A 22,045-nucleotide genomic window follows, 5' to 3' on the forward strand; every position below is an offset into this window, starting at 1 on the left:
CCCTTGTTGACAATTTTTACCCTCACCACACCCCGGTTGACAATTTTTTACCATTAACCTCTGAAAATTCAAAAACCCCAAGGGCCTCTGACCATGTTAATGTCCCTGTGTGTGGAGATTTTGCCGGTTGAGGCTGCGGTGAAAGTTCGATCCTAATCAACACGACCAATTTTAAAGCATTTTAAAGACATTTCACTACAGCTTTGTAAACACACATTGTCTCCATTGATGGTAATTCTTGTATGTCCATTATTTTCTTTACGATTACCAAATCATTTGGTTGAACCTAGAGTTAAGCACATTGAGACATGAGGTATAGGGCACTGAATAAAAATTTAATTCCTTTGAATCAAACCAATTTTTGAATTATGAGTTTCAACTTTGGACCACAGGGTGGCAGCTTATTACAAGATATAGTTAACTGTTTTATATATATCCATCCCTTACAATCTTTTATACCTTTCCTTGTGTGGTAAAAATGAACGCTTTCTGACTAATGCTATTTTTTTTAATTTTTTTTTTCCCCCTTGTCGTGTCCGGCAGTTTAGCAAGCAGGATGTTAGTCTGGGTGCCTTATTGTGCCAACACTTTTATTTTAACAAGTGGAGCTTCGGATTTAAGCTCCTCTTGTTACTTGAGGTATACTCTTTATTAATCATTTTTATGTCAATGCGCCACAAAGCCGGAGCTGACAGTGGGGGTTAGTGGGAAAGAGATAGAGAGAGACAGTGAGAAAGGAGAGAAAGGGGTGAGAGACAGAGGAAGTAGAAAAATAAATAAATACATAATAAAAATAAAATAAGGAGGGGGGTCAGAGAGAGAGAGAGACAGGGAAAGAGAAATAATACATAATAAACAGTAGAACAAAAAGGAAAGAGTAATAAGAGGACAGCTTCTGCATCTTGCTGCTTTACATCGTATGATCACACCAGCTGCTGTATCTGAAAGATAAGATCCAGGGACACACACAAACAGTATACACACAAAGAAACCAGTGGTACCATTATGACATGGGAATGTGCTTGTGCCAGTATCTGCTTCTGGAATTAAATACGTTAATACCAACGAAAGAAAATAAATATATATGCATAAGCAGACCACTGTCTAAATATCGTCGTACCCGTATCTGCATCTGAGAGGAGGGAGTGGAAGCCACACACCAACTTTCACACACACTCTCACACACACACACACCCAGACAAGGGGAAAGAGGGATAAAATAGGGGAAGAGAGCCCTAGGCTCTCTTGTGTGTGTGTGTGTGTGTGCGCGCATGTCTGTGTGTGTGTGCATTCTAAGTGTATGTGTGTTGATATGAAAGTGTGTGTATGTGTGTGTGTGTGCATATGTACGTGTATGTGTGTATGCATACGTGTATGTGTGTGTGTGTACGCATACGTGTATGTGTGTGTGTACGCATATGTGTATGTGTGTATGTTTGTGTGTTGTGAGTGTATGTATGAGTGGGGCACTGCCCCCCGCCCCAACCCAAGGAGGTGTCTGGGGCCTCATCTGCGCCGGCATCGCCGACGAGCCGTTCATACCCAGATACCCACATTCACCAAACAGTCGCACCCCACCACACCCGCACCACCCCAACCCCGACGTGCTCCCCCGTCCCAGGCCATATATGCAGATAAACAGAGCATGCATATTCACCGGATACACACACAGACACGCACGTCCACACGCACACACTCACCAGATACACCCACAGACACACACGCCCACATGCACACACTCACCAGATACACGCACAGACACGCACGCACACACGCACACACTCATCTCGAGGCCCAACAGCAGATGCCCTGGAATTGTCCAGTGGTCGGCTCCAGAAGATGTTCCCCTACCCCGCAGGTCGCAGGCTAGCGGCACCCCGCCGAAGGCTGGCAGCCCCCCTCGGACGCCGGCGCCCCGCACCCAGGCCCGCCAGCCAACACCCGCCGCCCCCCCCATCCCCCAACTCCCCTGGTCCGCCCACCACCCCCCTTGTTCAGTGGGAATGGGTGTGTGTGTGGAGCTAGGGTGCAGTTAAAATGTGGGGGGACTCAAGTGGGGGATGGATACCCCAGCCAGAGCTGCGGTCCTCCCCCCCAGCCCCCACAGGCCCTCAATGTCTAAAGTGGAGTTAAAATAGAGGAGAAGGGAGCCGCGCTGTCCAGCTGTGGGCTGCCAAAGCAGCCGACCCAGGACCTGCACAGCTCTCCCCACCCTCCAATGCCCTATGTGAAAGAGTGGTGCGACATAAATGTATGTCTGAAGTGCAATTAAAATAATACAGAGGGGGGTGAGTGGCTAGTCACCCCCCCCCTTCCCTCCGTGTGATGCAGTGTGGTGTTGTGGGTGTGGTGTCTAAAGTGGAATTAAAAGAGATGGGGGGTGACTAGCTGATCACCCCCCAGTACCTATATGGAGTGTGGTGTTGGTGGGTGTGGGCTGTAGGGGGCTGTGAGGGAATAGGTGGTAATGCAGCAGGGCAGCGGGCATCCAGCATGATGCGCCCAGATGCGTGGCGCCAACGCCCACGGGTGCGCCACCCCCCCCGCCGCAGCACCCCCGCCCCAACCCGAGGGGGGTATCCGGAGCCTCATCTGCGAAGGCCTCGTTGACGAGCCGCTCTCATACAAACACCTACACTCGCCAGACAGACTGACCTGGGACCTGTACCCTCTGTACCCTGCCCTGGTGCCCTCCCCCCAGAGGCCAGCATGCCCAGAGGCTCCCAGAGCAACACCCTAGTCCAGGGGTCTCCAACTCCGGTCCTGGAGAGCTACTATCCAGTAGGTTTTCTATCCTACTTGGCTTCTGATGAGCCACACCTGGTCCTGGTATTTACCTGAGAACAGGTGTGACTCATCAGAAGCCAGGTAGGATAGAAAACCTACTGGATAGTAGCTCTCCAGGACCGGAGTTGGAGACCCCTGCCCTAGTCAGTCCCACATGGGAAGGGGCGCCCAGGGGGAGACTGGCCCCCCCGGCACGGACGAGGCCCCCACCCCACTAGCGGGCCCCCCGGAGCCCCGAGCCCAACCCCGCACCCACGAGGCCCTAGCCACCCGGCCACGGCCGACGCCCCCTGCCCGGCCCCCCCCGCGGCCACCGGGTAGACGCCCCCAGCCCCCCCACCCCGCCAACCCAGGGGCGACCCACAACCCCCAGCCCAGGAACCGCAGGCCCCCAGCCCCACGGAGCCACTGGCACCCACGCCCCCCAGAGCCCTCCCAACACCCAAGGGACACAAGGAACAACAAAGCCATGACGCCACACACCTACTAAGTGATGGAGTCAATTATTGGGGACCAGACAGAGTTGAAATTGGCCAATTGATTCTTGGAGGAAGCAGACAATCGCTCCATACCAATGTGATCCAACAAGAGACCTTTGTACTGATTAATACTCAGATTGTTTTTTGATTTCCAATTCACAAGAATAGTTTTCTTTGCGATGCACAAGGCGGTGAGAACCATTTGTGTTGCACTACCCTCCAGATCCATATTACTGTAATAAATCTGGGTCCTTTAGTGCAGTAAAAGCTGCAACAATTATCCAAGCCTGTAATGATCACAACCAAAGGTTTATATAGAAGGATCGACAATCTTTATTAGTTCATAAACACTTTTAAAAGGGTAAAAGACATCACGAAGGTAGGAGTAATCAGCAATACCAGACAATGGGTTTCATTACACCACACACTAAATTAAAGCTTACACCCTCTAAAGAGGCACTGCAGACCACATAATCCCCACACACTATAAGGCTGCACACACACCAACGAGAAGCACCAGCGCGGGATGCAGTTACTCCCTCCCCCGTAACACACCAGCACACACACGCGCGCACACACACATTCACACACACATATAAAAGTTACTTAACTCGCCAGTGGGCAACACCCCCCCGTGGGGTTCGAATTCAAGACGCTACCCTACAATACGAAGGGAGCACAACTCAAAGAAGCTAACAAGAATCAAGCCCACGCTGATATGCCAGACCCAATTGCGGCACTCCACTTTCCTACAAGCCCAACCCTAACTCACTACAGGAGGCAACAAACCTCCCCTCCTAGCACAGGCACAGGCACAGCTAATCCCCCTCAGCTGTCTGTCTTCGTCGCCGGCAATCCTAAACAACTGCGAACGACACCCTCCCGTCCCAAAAGTATCCAGCCGCAGGTACACAACACGATCTCTCCCCACCTATTTCTCGTATCCTTTTATATCCTGCCTTATTCCAGAATACTCCCGACTCAGCCACACCTGCTACAATCAATCCAATCAATTTACCCATGTCTCCGCCCATCCACACCCAAATCAGTCCACACTAGTGATGGGATTTATGGCTCTTTGAGGGGATCCGGATCTTGGCGATCCGTTCCTTTCAAAGAGCCGTTCAAAAGAACGGCTCTTTTGGCTCTTTTTAAATATTTAGTCAGTTTTAAGAAGCCAGCTTGGGGGCATCTCAGTTTATCCTGGAAATAATCACTGGGAGGAATGATGAGGTGAGATTTGTAGTCAAATACTTAAAACTCAGATATCACACACCAATATTTGAGTTTGAATTATTCTGAAATATTGATTATTACCTCATTTGTCATGTGTGGACTATATTCCATATGGTTGCACAACATCCCTCTGCTTAGACAGTGACATCACTATTTTGGATTTACCTTTAGTACAAAGTGTGTGTATGTGTAAAGCTACGTTGACTTATGTTATTCATACAATACCTACTCACAAATAAACATCAAAAACAAAGCCGGCTGCAATGAATTTCTGTGCAAAACAGCTTTTACTACAAACACTTCCACACAATGTGGAAGTGAAGGATGCGTGCACAACTATCATCATGCTGTTAGGCAGTAGCACCCCTGCGCTGGGTGCGCCCCTCCCCCTATAACTGTTCTGTCTCGCGGAGGAGCTAATTTGTGTGCATCTGTGTGAAACACGCATAGGAAAAAAAGAACGACAGAAAGAACGGCTCCCATCGTTCATGTTTATGAGCCGTTCAAAAGAATCGGTTCGTTCGCGAACGTCACAACTCTAGTCCACACATCACATTACTTACATCGCCTAGCAAGCATAATCTCGGGGAGGCCGGAATATTATACCCTAAATACGTAGATAAGTCTTTGCATACCCTCTGCCAAAATAGGTGAACAGCTGTGCATTCCCACATAGCGTGCATATAGTTGTCTGGTGTATTATTTGTGCAGTAATGCTATTTTAAACTAATCTGCGTTTTGAAGATACTGTCACGATCCGACACGGAAGCAGGCGACGTACAGTAAGCCATGAATATGAACAAAAAGGGCTTTATTGCTGGGGTAACAGACTCCAAAACACACGTAACGTCAATGACCGGACTGGGGAAACGAACGGAAACGCGGACTAAATACACTGGACTAATGACAACAATCAGAAACAGCTGTTAAACACTGGGAATCAACATGAGGTTAACGAGGGGGGCGTGGCACAGGAGGATCGGGGTGTGACAGATACCCTCTTTGTGACTTTTGGTAGGCTTATTTTATACCTATCCGTGTGTATTGAATTCCCGCTTGTGACTTTTGGTATTTTATATCCATCTGTCCGGCTCAGTCCGGAACTCAGCCTCCCGCCCAGCCCATGCAACTTGCGTTCATTTACCAAAAGGGCGGTTTGTACGGTTCCCCGACCACCTTCATAGGTCATCGTACCTCTATCTCACTTTCCATTTGAGCTGGCTGATGAGTAACACGTTAAACTAGTTTCCTTCCGCTTTGTATAACGCAGCAGCCTTTGCGCGTTTGGGACCAAAGTTAAAGGTAAGATTTTCTTTTTAACCGGTCCCTTGTAGTTTATAGTCATCATGTATACTCTGATTTTTAAAAACATACGATTAGTTTAATAATGTGCGAAGTAAAGGAAAAGCGCTGGATAACAGGTGTCCGCTGGCCGAGTCGGTCGCGTTCTTGCAGACCGGCCCGTTACCCTGGGTTTAAAACTGAAAGAGCCTGTGACCGCCTTAGAGTTTCCAGCTGAAGCCACCTGACACGCTTCACTTTCGTTTACCCTTTATCACTGTATAAGAATACCTCTCAAAAACAAATATGCCTCCGTATGTTTGGCGTTTATTGCAACGTCATGTATGTGTGGGAATGCGTTAATTCTTATATGCTTGCTGTGCTAGATATTAGTTTAGTTTACATCTTCATCATTAAGATCGCATTACTCTCATAGGTTGTTACTTCATTGTGCATCGTGTTGCGTAAAAATAAACAGGAGCAGGAAGTGGGCAATATATGTTTTACAGATTCCTTAAAAGCAATGCGATCTTCAGCTTTTCAGAAATACCGAGGGTTTATTTTAGTGTGAGGTGGATGGATGTGGATAGATCAGTGTTGGGTTATGAGTCGCGAAGAGCACCGTTCTGAGGGGTAGGCTGTATAGGACCAGTGACCTGGGTAAGAGAGATGGACAGACAGGGATCGGTGCTGGAAAATCAGCAGCATCAATCGCAAAACTCACTTCCTCTGTACAGTCGAGTTCTTCAGCGTCCACACTACATGTTCTTATTAATTTCATATGTGTGTGTGGATCCAAGCACTTCCTCCCGCTAAACACTTAAAAAAAATCTTTGACTGTGACTTTAGGCCTACCTGTAAAGTGTCTTTTAATCTGTATGTATATCAAAATTAAGTTTTATTATATGATTTGTATTCAATATATGTGCATTCCATTACCGTAGTATTTTAGTATTAGTTTCTGTAAGAACGCAAGTTTGTAATACAAACTGTATTGGAATTATTAGCTGTAGATAATAGGCCTATAGTGTGTCCCCTACTTCTAGCCCTGTCCACTAAGTCAGGGTTTCACAGATCACAGGACCTCCAGATAGTCCACATTTTTAGTCTGTCCTAGCTCCTAGCCAATCAAGAACACTGTATACCTAGTACAGGTGTATTGGGAACTAGGAAGGAGCCCGGTGTTTCTTGGGTTGGGCTTCAGGCTCCTCTAGACCCCCTCCCAGGTAAGTGAAGAAAAACATTGATTGGCTCAGATTGAAATGCCTACAATACGTACAGATCTTCCGTGTGCAGAAGCTCTCTTTGAGTGAGCAAGGATGCGTCACACGACTGATGTGGCTCTCCGTTTGCTCAATGTGACCTAGTAACACCAGAGTATGAAATAAATGAATGATAGCAGGAACCTTTTCTGAAATGCTCCATGCCTTTCACAGTCGGCATATGCTCTAATATGAACCATGCATGGTAATGATGTTTCCTCTCCAGGGTTTGTAAGTTGCACCTTCCCTGTCTCCATAAAATGCCACAAAACTGGAGATGGTGGTAAATAGATTAAGTGTTTGTTCCAACCTGTTAACATCACTGAGCACAAAATGCTGAATACTTATCTGCTGTTCATCTGAATGAAGATAAGGACTAGAGGTTAACTGGTAGTTAACAGTCAAGCCGTTTCACCTTAACATTAATCTGGTTGAGATGCTGTTTGTGACGGTCAGGCCTATGTTTTGGCCCTCCGTCCATCATCAAAACTCTTTGTCCGGTACAGGGCTGCAGTGAGTATGTCTAAGGAATCCTAGGGGAGGGGCCCTAGCCCCCAAGCCATGAAACTCTAATGGGAAAGTTGCCTCCCGTTCCATATATTTTAGGATTGCCCATAGTAAAGGTATAATGTTGTGTCCTGTATTGATTCAGGAAAACATGATTTGTGAACCCCCCAGTTCATCAAATTGTATAGTTTGGGCACTCCTGCAGTTTGACAAATATGAGTCTACATTTAATGTCCAGTAGTACTTGCATATATAATGTGTCAAATTACATCAAATATAAATGTGTATCTTGAATATGCCTGGCCTAATAAATGTAATAAAATCTATCTAAAAGTTCACTCCTGAGGCAACTGGGGCAATAATCCGCCTGTAGAGCAAATGAAGAATGGGTGAGATTAATGTCAATAACACGGTAACCACACGGCGTTGTGTTACCGCATCGGCATGTCAGTGTGGTGCACAAATCTGCTAAAGCCGAGATGCCTCTGTGGTATTTTGGTGTGTTATGCTGCATAAGCAGTCGTACATCTCACAGCAAAGAAACGTGCCATGAAGTGCACAGTTACTCATAAGGTAGGGTGACCAGATAATCCATGTCAGGGAGGACACTCTGAGCTAGGACAGGAATTGTAAATTACCATTTCAATTAAAAGGACCCGGATTTCACTTGAGCACTGAGCTCTTACTGTGTGCTGATTGGTCAGTCTCCTATAATCATGCATGTGTCACTAATGCTAATGTGAAACAGCTTGATGAGCCTTTCAGTCAAGGAAACAAACCAGTCAAAGCACAAGAAGAGCTGAACTATTTAGCCGAGCACAGGAGCCTTTCAATTTGAAAGTAGTTTGTAAAACCCGAAGTAGCTCAGTGTCCTCCCTGACATGGATTATCTGGTCACCCTATCATAAGGCAGTATTTATGTCAGAGTTTATGACAGGCCTATTGTTCTTCTTGTTGTTATTGACTTCCTCCTTTGTGTTTTTCTTGTAGTATTTTAAATTCAGGTTAAGTCTGCTTATGTACATGCACAGGGTTGATGAGGTTTTTTTTTTGGTTGGATACCATATCAAAATTCCTCAGTACCTCATAGCATTTTTTTTAAAGACTTTTTTTCTTGTCTTTTTACTCCTTGACGGTTGACAGAACTGGGGGGTATTCCAGAAAGCAGGTTATGTGACATACCCGGGTAAGTTTAAGGGTAAGTTAGTGGATAACCTCATCTTTCGGTTCCAAAAACGGAGGTTAACTTTCTGGGTATGTACGTAACCATAGCAGCTTACTCTCTGAAGATAACCTGCTCCGTAGCAGGTTATGTTCCAGGGTCAGTTTGTTGCAGAAGGTTACTGAGCATGGCGTGCCCTTTTGATGACGATCCTGTGGACATGGAGGCACAAATTATACAAGGTTTTTTTCGCCGGGAGAGAGTTATAAGACCACGTATTGATATCTTTTCATTTCCTAATGATTATTTGAAAAAACGTTATCAGTTTTCAAAAGAATCGTTAATTTACTTAACATCTCTTGAAACCGCATATTGCAAATGTCACAAACCCAAACCGCGGGTCTGCGCTTAGCACAGAAAACATTCTGTACATAGCACTTCGGTTTTTTGCGTCAGGGCATTTTTTTACAATATGGGCGACGCAGAGCATGTGGGAAAGGCAACTGTGTGTAGAGCCGTTCGCACATTATGTCTGGTAGCTACTTAACGCTTCTTACACACGTTTGTACAGTTCCCTGTCCATAAAGCTCTGCGTGTTATTAAAGAGGAATTCCACAGAGTGGTAGGTTTGTCCTTTGTAGTAAAATCTATGATGCATATTTAATATGTAGTCATACTATTTATATCTATACATGTATTCATCCTGCACACACACACACTTGATACTTCCATATATGACTTTCTATTTCAGGGTTTCCAAATGTAATTTGGAATACATGTAATACATGTATAGTGACAATAAAAGGCATTCATTCATTTATTCATTCATAATTGGGTGCATTGATGGCACCTACATTCCTATTAAAGCTCCTTCAATAAATGAGGGAGACTATATATGTTAATAGGAAATCTATTCATAGTATCAATGTGCAGGTAACTTGATTTTGTATCCTTAATTTTTTGCCTTGTTAAAATCATCAAACTCATTACTTTTTTCCACTAACTATAGGTAATCATTACAGGACAGTACAATGCTGGTTACCACTGGTTGCCCTCAGATGGGGTGAGGGGAGGTGGTGGTGGGCCCCCGCCAGTTAGACGGGCTTCAGCCTTTTTTCTATTAGCTACATGACAGAAAGAATATACTAAATCGTGTTTAATAAATAGTTCAGTGATCGTGTAATCAAATATTACCTTTTTGCGGAATGTTTTTCTGCTTCATTTTGACTTGGCTCAAAGTTCTTCTGGCTCCAGAAGGATTACACCTTATTAAATAAGAAACCATATATTCCTAGTCGATACACATTGTTAATTTAACCTAAAGAAATGAATGGCAGGAAAAGTAAATGCTTTCATAGTGATTTAACAGTCAAAAGGATGCGGAAGGGGTACGTGTTTAATTATTTTGCATTATAATAAAAGGGGAGGCGATGTCAAATTTGCAATTTAATACACACGCATTTACTCTGTCCGTTATTTTTTGCCAAGCCAACTCTCTTTCTTTAGCTGATGCAGCCGTATTGCTTTTATTCATTATTATTGGCTTGAATTCCTCATATGCGTGCATTAAAACGTCCAACTCCGCCTCTTTGAAGTATGCCGCTCTCTTTTATTCACTTTGATTTTCCATTTTGACTCGTGAAATCGGCGATCAATTGAAAACGTCTTTATGTATGCACGGTGCACGCGCATTAACTCTGGGTAACCAATAGGAGGTTGATTGAACTTACTCTTCTCAGGTGCTTTGGAATCGACATACTCATGGTATGCGGGTTTGGGGTATATCAACCCAGAGGTTAAGATTTACCAAATGGTAAGTTAACCAAGCTTTCTGGAATACCCCCCTGGTCCTTGTATGTCAGAGTTTGTATTTTCTGTTTAACCAGGGATGCTGTTCAGTTTTTTATTTTATTTTTTTTTGTGCTGGAATCTGAGATTTCAGGAAAACTTTTATTCCATGTTGGATAAATTCAGTTATTTAAGATCCAGACTTGGTAGCTGTTCTGCAGCTAAGTAATGAATTACTCTCCAAAAAAGGATAAAAAGTGACTTTTGAAACTAAGGAGTAGGGATCTATGGGTGGTAGCTTTTGTGTAGTGAAGCATCATTTATTGTTGAATAACTGATAGCTTAGCTCACTACAGCTTGCCCAACACTTCACAACAAAGTGTAACTGCAGTTTCACTTTGTTGTGATGACAGCCCCTCTTGTATCACAAGCTGCAGCGAGTTCGCAAGACAGTCCAGGTTAGCGACTCCCAAATCATCCATTGCTTTTTTTTGTCTCGCGGTTGCGTGTGCTTTAAGTGGGATTGTCCATTAAATGCTGTTCCCACCTCTCAAAGCTTTATTTTACAAAGATTGCAAATAGCTGTGCTACTGGTTTCTGTTAAAAGCATAAAATACTCCCAGATCGTCCATGTCTTATCTTACGCTCCCCGTACTGCGAAGGGTATGCGCATGACGTCACAGCAGTCGGAATTCACTGTATTTACACCCACTGAGTAGCAAAAAAGACTGAGAGGCAGCGTTAGTGTTCGATTTGAATGGCGCAACAAAACACATGTAAAATGGGAAAGAGCTGTCATGCGATTGATTGTACAAATAAATTTAACACTAAATAGGAGCTATCTTTTTAGAGAGTGCCAAGAACTAAATAAGTAAGTATAGGACGTGGATCGGTCATGCATGGACGATACCCAGTCTGTCAAATAGTCTGGATCGGTGCTGATTCCGATCTGAATATCAAATCGGTGCATCTCTACTAAGAAGTGGATTCCTGCACTTACTGCTAAGGCTGGCCCTGCAGCTTTGTTATCCTGTTACCTCACATGCACCTAATTATACAGAGCAAACAGGGTAAACTCTCCTACCCCATTGTCAAATATTAGATCAGGCTTTAGCCCCGAACCTCTTACTTACCAGCTGACTGTATTGACTTACTGGGCAGGGAGCTGTGCTGCTTAAACAGGAACTTTCAGGCTGCCGCCCATTCCTCTAGGTCGTCTTGGCAAAGGGGTTTGTTTCTTTCAAGATGTGTAAACTGATCCCAGAGGCTCTGCAGGGCTGCAGTAATTTCTGCAGTCATATCCTGACTCCATATCATGTGATTTAGGTCTTGCATTTGTTCTGAAGAATCAAACTTCATGGTAGCTGTTTTGCAGTACATCCACTTTTTCTTATTGACAAGCTCATTCCCAAAACAAGCAAGATCTTCTTTTGAAGAATCCTTTGTAACCCATCATCCTTCATCTATTCCTCTCTTTTCCAGAGACTCCATCAGCTAGTTAAGGGGGCTGTTGCTTGGAGACGCACAGTGGAATCACTGGTAGGGGGCAGGCCCTCCCTGTCTCTTCATGATTTCAGGCCCAGACCCAGCACGGGGTGATCCGGTGTCGGGAGGTTGCCTACAGAACATGGCCGCTGAGCTGATCCGAAGCCCAAGCAAGGGCCCAAAGGGTACTGATGGGGGTCACACTGCTCTGCTGGGAAAAACCCAAGACTTCTTCCAGATTTGTGACACGGAGGGCAAAGGATTTGTGACACGCAGGGATATGCAGGTAAGAAGTAAGGGATTCAGGAGGCTGGAGGAGGTTCTCCTTTATGGTTTATTTGGCTTCTTCCAGCTGCTGTCATTCTGTGCCCTGTGACATCATACTTGTGTGTACATTTGTCTTCAGCAGCTTCATTCCTCCTCAGATGGAGTTGTTTGCCAGCAGCTCCACCAAGCTTTTGGAGACGTTTTTGGTGCATTTTCAGCCAGGCCTGTCATGTTTTATTTGCACACTAACTTTCACATAACAGGACCTTTTTTCAGGGAACAGGAACTTTTGTCCTGGTCACACCACAAGAACTCGGGCTGATTGTAGTTCCTCAGAGGCTATTCCGGAACCCTCCACACTAGGTGCTTATTGTTTGAACACAAACTGCTTGGGAGGTGCTTTCAGCGATATCTTTCTGATTGGTTGACTATAAGCATTGCCTAACTTGTAAATTACATGGAAGTGTGGGGAAAAGACACAGAAGTAGAGTTACATTCGATGCATCAGTGAATACCCTTTTGCTTGCATCTTCATATTTCTGCCTTGGAAAAATAGATTGATAACCAATATACTTTTTTAAAATATTGCCAGTAGCAATGGTGAAACTTGCCAGCATCAATTAGAGAAATATGTTACATTGTTTTTTTTATTCTGTGGAAAACAAAAGATCAATCTTAAAACAGATTTAATAATGAATTACAAACTTATTGTGGGTTGCATAAATAAAATATAAATAAAAGGTTGTGTCCCATTTTGATTGCAATCGATCTTCCAAATATCTAACAAAACAACTTGTTTATCCTCCATTGTTTTGGGGTGATGGTGTAGTTTTTATTATGTGTTAAGTTTAACCTACATAATGGTCCCGGTTCCTGTTGTGTGGTGTGAAAGCTGGCTCCACAGTGGATTGTTATTATTAGTCACCATCATTATCCTCAGCATCCCCACCCCTTAACCAAGGTGATTTATTACCTGTGGGTTACCGGAGACAATTTTCAGAGCAGTTGTGAGGAATTGTGGCCTCCACTCATTTCTTCTATAAACTCATTTCTCACTTTCCTGGAAATGGATCGGTAATTAAACATACAATCCATTTGCATTGTTCTTTATATGTTATGGGAAAAAAGAACTTTGATATAGAAATTATCACATTAGTCTTTATAAAGCAGATGAATACCTATCTGTACTGCAGAGTACCCATCAAGTGTAATCAGTTACATTTACAGGTATTTATTTAGCAAATATTTTTTTCCAAAACAATTTACAAGCCAGGCAAATAGGTGCATTACAGTCATTGTTGTCTGGATCTGTATTGGGTTCTTTGTGTTTTGAGAACATGATCTGTTAACCCAATTTTTTTTTCTAGTTTGATTACTTGACCAGATGCTGCTTCGCTTTTGTCATTCTGTGAAGAGTTCATAAACCAGCATATTTTGTGTTTACTTTTCAGAGCAGTGTCCTGAATTGCTTCATGAAGTGGTGGTCTTCATGGAAAAAGTCCCTTTTGTTACAGATATTTACTTGCATTTCTTGCTTTTTTTGATGTGATGTGCCCCCCACAAAGAACTGGAATGGGGTGGTGTTGATGACTGGCAGGTGACTATAGAGGGAGGGAGTGATGTCCAGATAATTGGGTAGTCCTCTCTATATTTAAGGAACAAATAATGACCTGTACTGGTTTTGAAGGATTACTGCTGTTAAATTGGTGATTTTACAGCAAATAAAGTAAGTGTCGAATAGCTATCATTAAGCTGTGATATGGTTAGGATATTGTGCAATGTAGATAGAGATGGGCTATCCACATTTTTTCAGTTCTGATCCGATTCCGATACATAACTGCCGATACAGATTCAGATACAAGAGCTCCTCTTACTTTGTTATACTTTATTTTTTTATATATATATAAATATATAATATATATATATATATACACTCACTCACCTAAAGGATTATTAGGAACACCATACTAATACGGTGTTTGACCCCCTTTCGCCTTCAGAACTGCCTTAATTCTACGTGGCATTGATTCAACAAGGTGCTGAAAGCATTCTTTAGAAATGTTGGCCCATATTGATAGGATAGCATCTTGCATTTGATGGAGATTTGTGGGATGCACATCCAGAGCACAAAGCTCCCGTTCCACCACATCCCAAAGATGCTCTATTGGGTTAAGATCTGGTGACTGTGGGGGCCATTTTAGTACAGTGAACTCATTGTCATGTTCAAGAAACCAATTTGAAATGATTTGAGCTTTGTGACATGGTGCATTATCCTGCTGGAAGTAGCCATCAGAGGATGGGTACATGGTGGTCATAAAGGGATGGACATGGTCAGAAACAATGCTCAGGTAGGCTGTGGCATTTAAACGATGCCCAATTGGCACTAAGGGGCCTAAAGTGTGCCAAGAAAACATCCCCCACACCATTACACCACCACCACCAGCCTGCACAGTGGTAACAAGGCATGATGGATCCATGTTCTCATTCTGTTTACGCCAAATTCTGACTGATCACATTGCAGTTGCTTCAATGCATTTAGGGGTGTGGTCCTGGTCAAGACAATCTCCTGAACTCCAAACTGAATGTCAGAATGGGAAAGAAAGGTGATTTCAGCAATTTTGAGCGTGGCATGGTTGTTGGTGCCAGATAGGCCGGTCTGAGTATTTCACAATCTGCTCAGTTACTGGGATTTTCACGCACAACCATTTCTAGGGTTTACAAAGAATGGTGTGCAAAGGGAAAAACATCCAGTATGCGGCAGTCCTGTGGGCGAAAATGCCTTGTTGATGCTAGAGGTCAGAGGAGAATGGGCCGACTGATTCAAGCTGATAGAAGAGCAACTTTGACTGAAATAACCACTCGTTACAACCGAGGTATGCAGCAAAGCATTTGTGAAGCCACAACACGCACAACCTTGAGGCGGATGGGCTACAACAGCAGAAGACCCCACCGGGTACCACTCATCTCCACTACAAATAGGAAAAAGAGGCTACAATTTGCACGAGCTCACCAAAATTGGACAGTTGAAGACTGGAAAAATGTTGCCTGGTCTGATGAGTCTCGATTTCTGTTGAGACATTCAAATGGTAGAGTCAGAATTTGGCGTAAACAGAATGAGAACATGGATCCATCATGCCTTGTTACCACTGTGCAGGCTGGTGGTGGTGGTGTAATGGTGTGGGGGATGTTTTCTTGGCACACTTTAGGCCCCTTAGTGCCAATTGGGCATCATTTAAATTAGAGATGCACCGATACCGATATTCGGATCGGTATCGGCGCCGATCCAGACCTATTTGACGGATCGGGAATCGGCCATGCGTGACCGATCCATGTCCTATACTTACTTATTTAGTTTTTGGCAATCAATCGCACGACAGCTCTTTCCCATTTTGCATGTGTGTTTTTGCGGAATTCAAATCGAACGCTATCACTGCCCCTAAGTCTTTTTTGCTACTCAGTGGGTGTGAGTACAGTGACTTCCGCCTGCTGTGAGGTCATGCGCATACCCTTCGCAGTACGAGGAGCGTAAGATAAGACGTGACGATCTGGGAGTATTTTAGGCTTTTAACAGAAATCGGAAGCACAGCGTTTTGCAATCTATGTAAAATAAGGTTTTGAGGTGGGAATAGCGTTTAATGGAAAATCCCATTTAACAAAGCGCACGCAACTGCGAGACAAAACAAAGCAATGGATGATTTGGGAGTCGCTAACTTAATTGGACTGTTTTGCGAACTCGTTGCTTGAGATACAAGAGGGGCTGCCATCGCAACAAAAGTGTAACTGCGCTGATGCCAATGGGAGAAAAACTGTTAAAATTTTAAGCATTCGCCACTTGTGTATATTTGCTTTGAAGATATTCATATTGAACTGCAAATGCCTCAAAAACGCTTAAAACAAATGAGGTGGAACAGTACGTTATGTATGTTTGTAGTAGCCTAATTAAATATTTTTTGTCATACATTTTTTCCATCTGTATTTACTAGCTTAAAAAAATAATATGTAAAGTATAACAAAGTAAAAAGAGCTCTTGTATCGGAATCTGTATCGGTATCGGCAGTTGTGTATCGGAATCGGATCGGAACTGAAAAAACGTGGATCGCCCATCTCTAATTTAAATGCCACGGCCTACCTGAGCATTGTTTCTCACCATGTCCATCCCTTTATGACCACCATGTACCCATCCTCTGATGGCTACTTCCAGCAGGATAATGCACCATGTCACAAAGCTCGAATCATTTCAAATTGGTTTCTTGAACATGACAATGAGTTCACTGTACTAAAATGGCCCCCACAGTCACCAGATCTCAACCCAATAGAGCATCTTTGGGATGTGGTGGAACGGGAGCTTCGTGCCCTGTGCATCCCACAAATCTCCATCAACTGCAAGATGCTATCCTATCAATATGGGCCAACATTTCTAAAGAATGCTTTCAGCACCTTGTTGAATCAATGCCACGTAGAATTAAGGCAGTTCTGAAGGTGAAAGGGGGTCAAACACCGTATTAGTATGGTGTTCCTAATAATCCTTTTGGTGAGTGTATATGCTAGTAAATACAGATGGACAAAATGTATGACAAAAAATAATTAGGCTACTACAAACATAACGTACTGTTCCACCTTGTTTGTTTTAAGCGTTTTTGAGGCATTTACAGTTCAATATGAATATCTTCAAAGCAAGTATACACAAGTGGTGAATGCTTAAAATGTTAAGTTTTTATTGGCGTCAGTGCAGTTACACTTTTGTTGCGATGGCAACTCCTCTTGTATTACAAGCTGCAGCGAGTTCGCAAAACAGTCCAATTAAGTTAGCTACTCCCAAATCATCCATTGCTTTTTGTCTCGCAGTTGTGTGCGCTTTGTAAAATGGGATTGTCCATTAAATGCTATTCCCACCTCAAAACTTTATTTTACATAGATTGCAAATCGCTGTGCTACTGGTTTCTGTTAAAAGCGTATAATACTCCCAGATCGTCACGTCTTATCTTGCGTTCCTCGTACTGCGAAGGGTATGTGCATGACGTCACACCCACTGAGTAGCAAAAAAGACTGAGGGCCAGTGATAACATTCGATTTGAATGCCGTAAAAAAACACATGCAAAGTGGGAAAGAGCTGTTGTGTGATTGATTGCTAAAAACTAAATAAGTAAGTATAGGTCGTGGATCGGTCACGCATGGCTGATACCCGATCTGTCAAATAGGTCTGGATCGGCGCCGATACCGATCCGAATATCGCTATCGGTGCATCTCTAAATGTAGACTGCATATGAAAAGGAGGGTCCTGAGGCCTGGCATCTGACCAGCCTCTCAGTCTCAGAGCAATACCAAGAGAACATGCAGAGGTTGCCTCCCTGAAAGTGTTTGCTGAAAGGCGATAATCTACGCCAGAGCCATCACCAAGAGGCTTCCCTTCAGGAAGAACTGTTTAAATGTGGTTATTCGTTTCTGCTGGTTTATTGGTCTTGCTCCTTTGTCTTTTGAATATGCTTGTGGTTCACCCAAAAACACAGGAAACGAGTGTGCTCTGTAGTTTTCTTGTGGAGGTCTTTTGTTATGACAACCTTGTGCGGTAGGCCAGCAATACAGAATTGTGCTTCTATTGAGGTATATTGATCTGTTATTGTGCTGTGTTGAATGTTGTGTGTCGTGCTGGTTGTGGTCTCTTACTTTGTAGGCAGTTGATTAAGGGTGAATTGGTTGCAAATTGCCGCCTTCTTGTTTTCTCAACCGGGAGAAGACACAATGTGTGCTGGGTTTGACCCTAACCTCTGTTTTTGCTCCATGATCCCTTCCAGCTTCTAGTCATGACCATTAATGACAAATAACAAATTGAAATTTTAAAATTGAATGAAGTGGGTAGTGGAAAAAACACAGAACTGAATTTAATTGAACTGTAGGTACCTTATTGGTAGGAATGCTGTGCTGTAAACTGTATGAACCTGGACTAAAATGTTGTAAGAAAGTTGCATCCTTAACGTGACACAAGTTATGCAGTAACATCCAAAATAAAATGTTTTCATTTGCCATTTGCACATATACATTGAAATTATTTAGTTTTCATATTTACAGTTGATAGTCAAGCTTGGAGTGTGACTGCAGGGTGTGCCATCTGTCCAGCACCCATGGAACATTTCAGGGACTTAAGGACCTTGCTTGAGGGCCTAATAAACACATGACTATTCTGCCAAGGATGGGGTTAAATCCGTGACCTTTTAGTAACAGGCACAGAGGCCTAGTCATTGAGCAACACATCATCCCTCGAAAATTGACTCTGGTTGAACTTGAACCCACAACCTTTGAATCATTTCTCATAGGGACAAGACTAGAAGTTCAGCATAGGAGATGCATTTCTCCCTTGGTAGGAATATAAAATCATAGGCTGTCTATGTCATTCTCCCCTAATTTACTATCTTCCAGAGGCTCTGTGAAGAGCTTCCCCTAAGCTCAGAGGACCTGGAGGATGTGTTCGACTCCCTTGATGCGGATGGAAATGGCTACCTCACCCTGGAGGAGTTTTCCAGTGGATTCAGTGGGTTCTGCCTTTCCGTGTCTCTGAGTAGCTTTTTCCTGTCAGTTTATACCAGGGATCTCCAACTCCGGTCCTGGAGAGCTACTATCCAGTTGGTTTTCAATCCTACCTTGCTTCTGATGAGCCACACCTGTTCTCGGGTAAATACCAAGGCCAGGTGTGGCTCATCAGAAGCCAATTAGGATAGAAAAGCTACTGGATAGTAGCTCTCCAGGACTGGAGTTGGAGACCCCTGGTTTATACACTATACAAGGAGACACACAATGGAATTATACACTGAACAAAAGTATTGGGACACCTGACCATTAAACCTACAGGAACTTTTATGACATCTGCTACTTTTCTGGGATGGCTTTTGGAGTGTGTCATCCTAAACAGCATTTGTAAGATGAGGCACTGATGTTGGACATGAAGGTCTGGCTCATAGTCTCCATTCTAAATGTGTTTGATGGGTTCAGGTCAGGGCTCCGTGGAGGCCAGTGAAGTTCTTCCACACAAAACTCACCAAATCATGTAGTTATGGACCTTGGTTTGTGCACTGAGTCATAGTCATGCTGGAACAGAAAAGGGTCTTCCTCAAACTGTTCCCTCAAAGTTGGAAGCATTGAATTGTCAAAAATGTCTTGGTATGCTGAAGCATTAAGAGTTCCTTTCACTGGAACTATGGGGCCTAGCTGAACCGCTGAAAAACAACTTTACAGATGGCACAATGCAGTCAGAGAGGTAACATTCTCCTAGCATCCACCAAACTCAGACTTGTCCATTAGACTGCCGGACAGAGAAGTGTGATTCATCACTCCACAAAACACATTTCCACTGCTCCAGAGTCCAGTGGTGGCGTACTTTACATCATTCCATCTGATGCTTAGCATTGCACTTGGTGATGTGAGGCTTGCACGCAGCTACTTGACTATTGAAGCCCATTCTACAAAGCTCCCGGCACACAGATTGTCTGCTGGGGTTAATGCCAGATGAAGTTTAGAACTTTGCAGTTATTGAATTAACAGAGCGTTGGTGACCTTTATGTACTATGTGCCTTAACACTTGGAGACCCCACCCTGTTACTTTCTGTGGTCTGCCACTTTGTGGCTGAGTTTCTGTTCTTCCTAAATGCTTCTACTGTATAATAATACCACTTACAGTTGACTGTGGAATATCCAATAGGGAAGAAATTTCACGAACTGGCTTATTGAAAAAGGTGGTATTCTATGACAGTACTGAATGTAGGTCTGAATGAAACACCTGAATTCAGTGATTATGAGGTGTGTCCAATACTTTTGTCCATGTAGTGTATTTTTGCTGTAAGTTACTTGAGCATGTTATTTACCTAAGGAGCAGTACTGTAACTGAAAATTATATTTAGAATTGTTGAGGCTCAGTACACAAACTTTGTACATTTTCTGAAAGCACTTTGTCAATATAAAGGTGTTTCAAATTACACAAAAGGCTTGGACAAAGAATGACAAACTGTCTGGAAGTCTGTTTTTTTTAATGAACTGACATCATTGTGTGTTGTCCAGGTGAGTTTCTGTTTGGCCGGAGGATCTCTGTAGCGGAGCAGACTGCAACTTCACCTGGCCCAGCCTCCTCCAAAGTTGTGTTCCAGAGTCAGTGTGACGAGCTGGACTCTAGTGAGGATGAGGAGGAGAAGCACTTCTCTTTGCTAATGGAGAGCCTGGGGGCCAGCCACGTGTTTGAGGAGTGAGTCCTTCCTGCCTCAAGCTCCACCCCAGGCTATGCCTATTGCGAGAGCCACTCCCATAAGGCACCTCCACATTGATTACCCCTAATGTCACCCTTCATCCCTAAAGAACACAAGGTCCTTTCTTTGAATACACACATGCACATATATATACAGTGGTACCTCGGTTCTCAAACTCACTAGAACTCGAATTTCTTGAAAGTCGAACAAACCAGTTTGACCTAGAACTCTATCTGAATATCAGAAGTCAAAACGTGAACGCTGACCTAATATAAATTATACGCGCCAGGAAATGAGTCATACTACAATGCAATTCTTACTTAAATGCCGCCTTCACAGACTGGATGATTAACCAAATAAAGCAGTGCAACATTACAGTAACTAACAATGAATAAACCACTAACTTACGTGTACTATTAGAGCATTTATGTAATTTATTTAAACTTTATTTTACCAGGTAAATTAACTAACTGATATTTGGGAGAAATAGCAGATTACGCATCGGAACTGCCTGGGATAGAAACGTCATGCGTGTAACTAAACTCTTCAGCCAATAAGGGCAAATATGTCGTCACGGAGGCGGTTCCAGTTTGTGCAGCCGGGTGAGAGGTCCCAATGCATCTAACTGTAATGCATTGCGTCAGGATCAGAATGCGATGCTTTAAGCCAGCGCTGTAAGCAAGTCAAATGCACCCAATGACCGGACTGGGGAAACAAACTGAAAAGCGGACTTAATACAGAGGATTAATGACAACAACCAGAAACAGCTGATCACATGGGGATCCCACACGAGGTTAACGAGGGGGCGTGGCACACGGAAGGAGCAGACGATCGGGGCAGGATGGGTAATGTTGGGATAAAATCTATCCTTTTGGAAGCCATTAAGAAAAAAATGCTCTTGTTTTATCCTGTTATAGTGTTATAGTGTTAAAAGAGATGAGGGATATTATTTGCCGACCCTTAACATTACTGTTTCAAAAATCCTTATCTGAAGGTGTGGTACCTTCTGATTGGAAGCATGCCAACATAACGCCCATTTTCAAAAAAGGGGATAGAAGTAATTTGTCAAACTATAGGCCAATCAGTCTAACTTGTATAACTGGTAAAGTTATGGAGGCTATAATCAAAGAGAAAATGGTAGATTACCTGGACTCAAATAACATTTTGAGGGATAGCCAGCATGGATTTAGGAGAGGTAGATCCTGTTTAACAAATCTGTTGGAGTTTTTTGAGGAAGCTACTCAGGAAGTTGATGATAAGAAGGCCTATGATGTCATCTATTTAGATTTCCAAAAGGCTTTTGATGTTGTTCCCCACAAGAGGCTCTCACTTAAACTCAAAGCGACAGGTATTTTAGGAACTGTAGCGACTTGGATTGATAACTGGTTAACGGATAGGAAGCAGCGAGTAGTTATAAGAGGCTCGATGTCACAGTGGGCCTGCGTTCATAGTGGGGTACCGCAGGGTTCAATTTTAGGACCACTTTTGTTCCTAATTTACATAAATGATATAGACACCAATATATACAGTAAACTGGTGAAATTTGCAGATGACACCAAGGTG

The 22,045-nt window shown here is 43.5% G+C and overlaps 1 protein-coding gene across 2 annotated transcripts in view; it reads left to right on the top strand.

Annotated features, from left to right (window-relative positions):
• Positions 1-5,371: 5,371 nt before the first annotated feature.
• LOC111843357 (EF-hand calcium-binding domain-containing protein 4B-like) overlaps positions 5,372-22,045 on the top strand; it is a 41,083-nt gene continuing 24,409 nt past the window's right edge. Inside the window, exons 1-4 of one of the 2 annotated variants that reach the window (XM_023810884.2) lie at positions 5,372-5,804; positions 11,985-12,273; positions 18,669-18,780; positions 20,301-20,481. In XM_023810884.2, coding sequence (XP_023666652.1) covers positions 12,070-12,273; positions 18,669-18,780; positions 20,301-20,481 — 497 coding nt within the window. In that variant the 5' untranslated portion in view covers positions 5,372-5,804; positions 11,985-12,069. The remainder of the gene's footprint in view (positions 5,805-11,984; positions 12,274-18,668; positions 18,781-20,300; positions 20,482-22,045) is intronic. The other variant, XM_023810887.2, reaches the window with a different exon arrangement.

This window comes from Paramormyrops kingsleyae, chromosome 3, assembly GCF_048594095.1.
Source record: "Paramormyrops kingsleyae isolate MSU_618 chromosome 3, PKINGS_0.4, whole genome shotgun sequence".
NCBI lineage: Eukaryota > Metazoa > Chordata > Actinopteri > Osteoglossiformes > Mormyridae > Paramormyrops > Paramormyrops kingsleyae.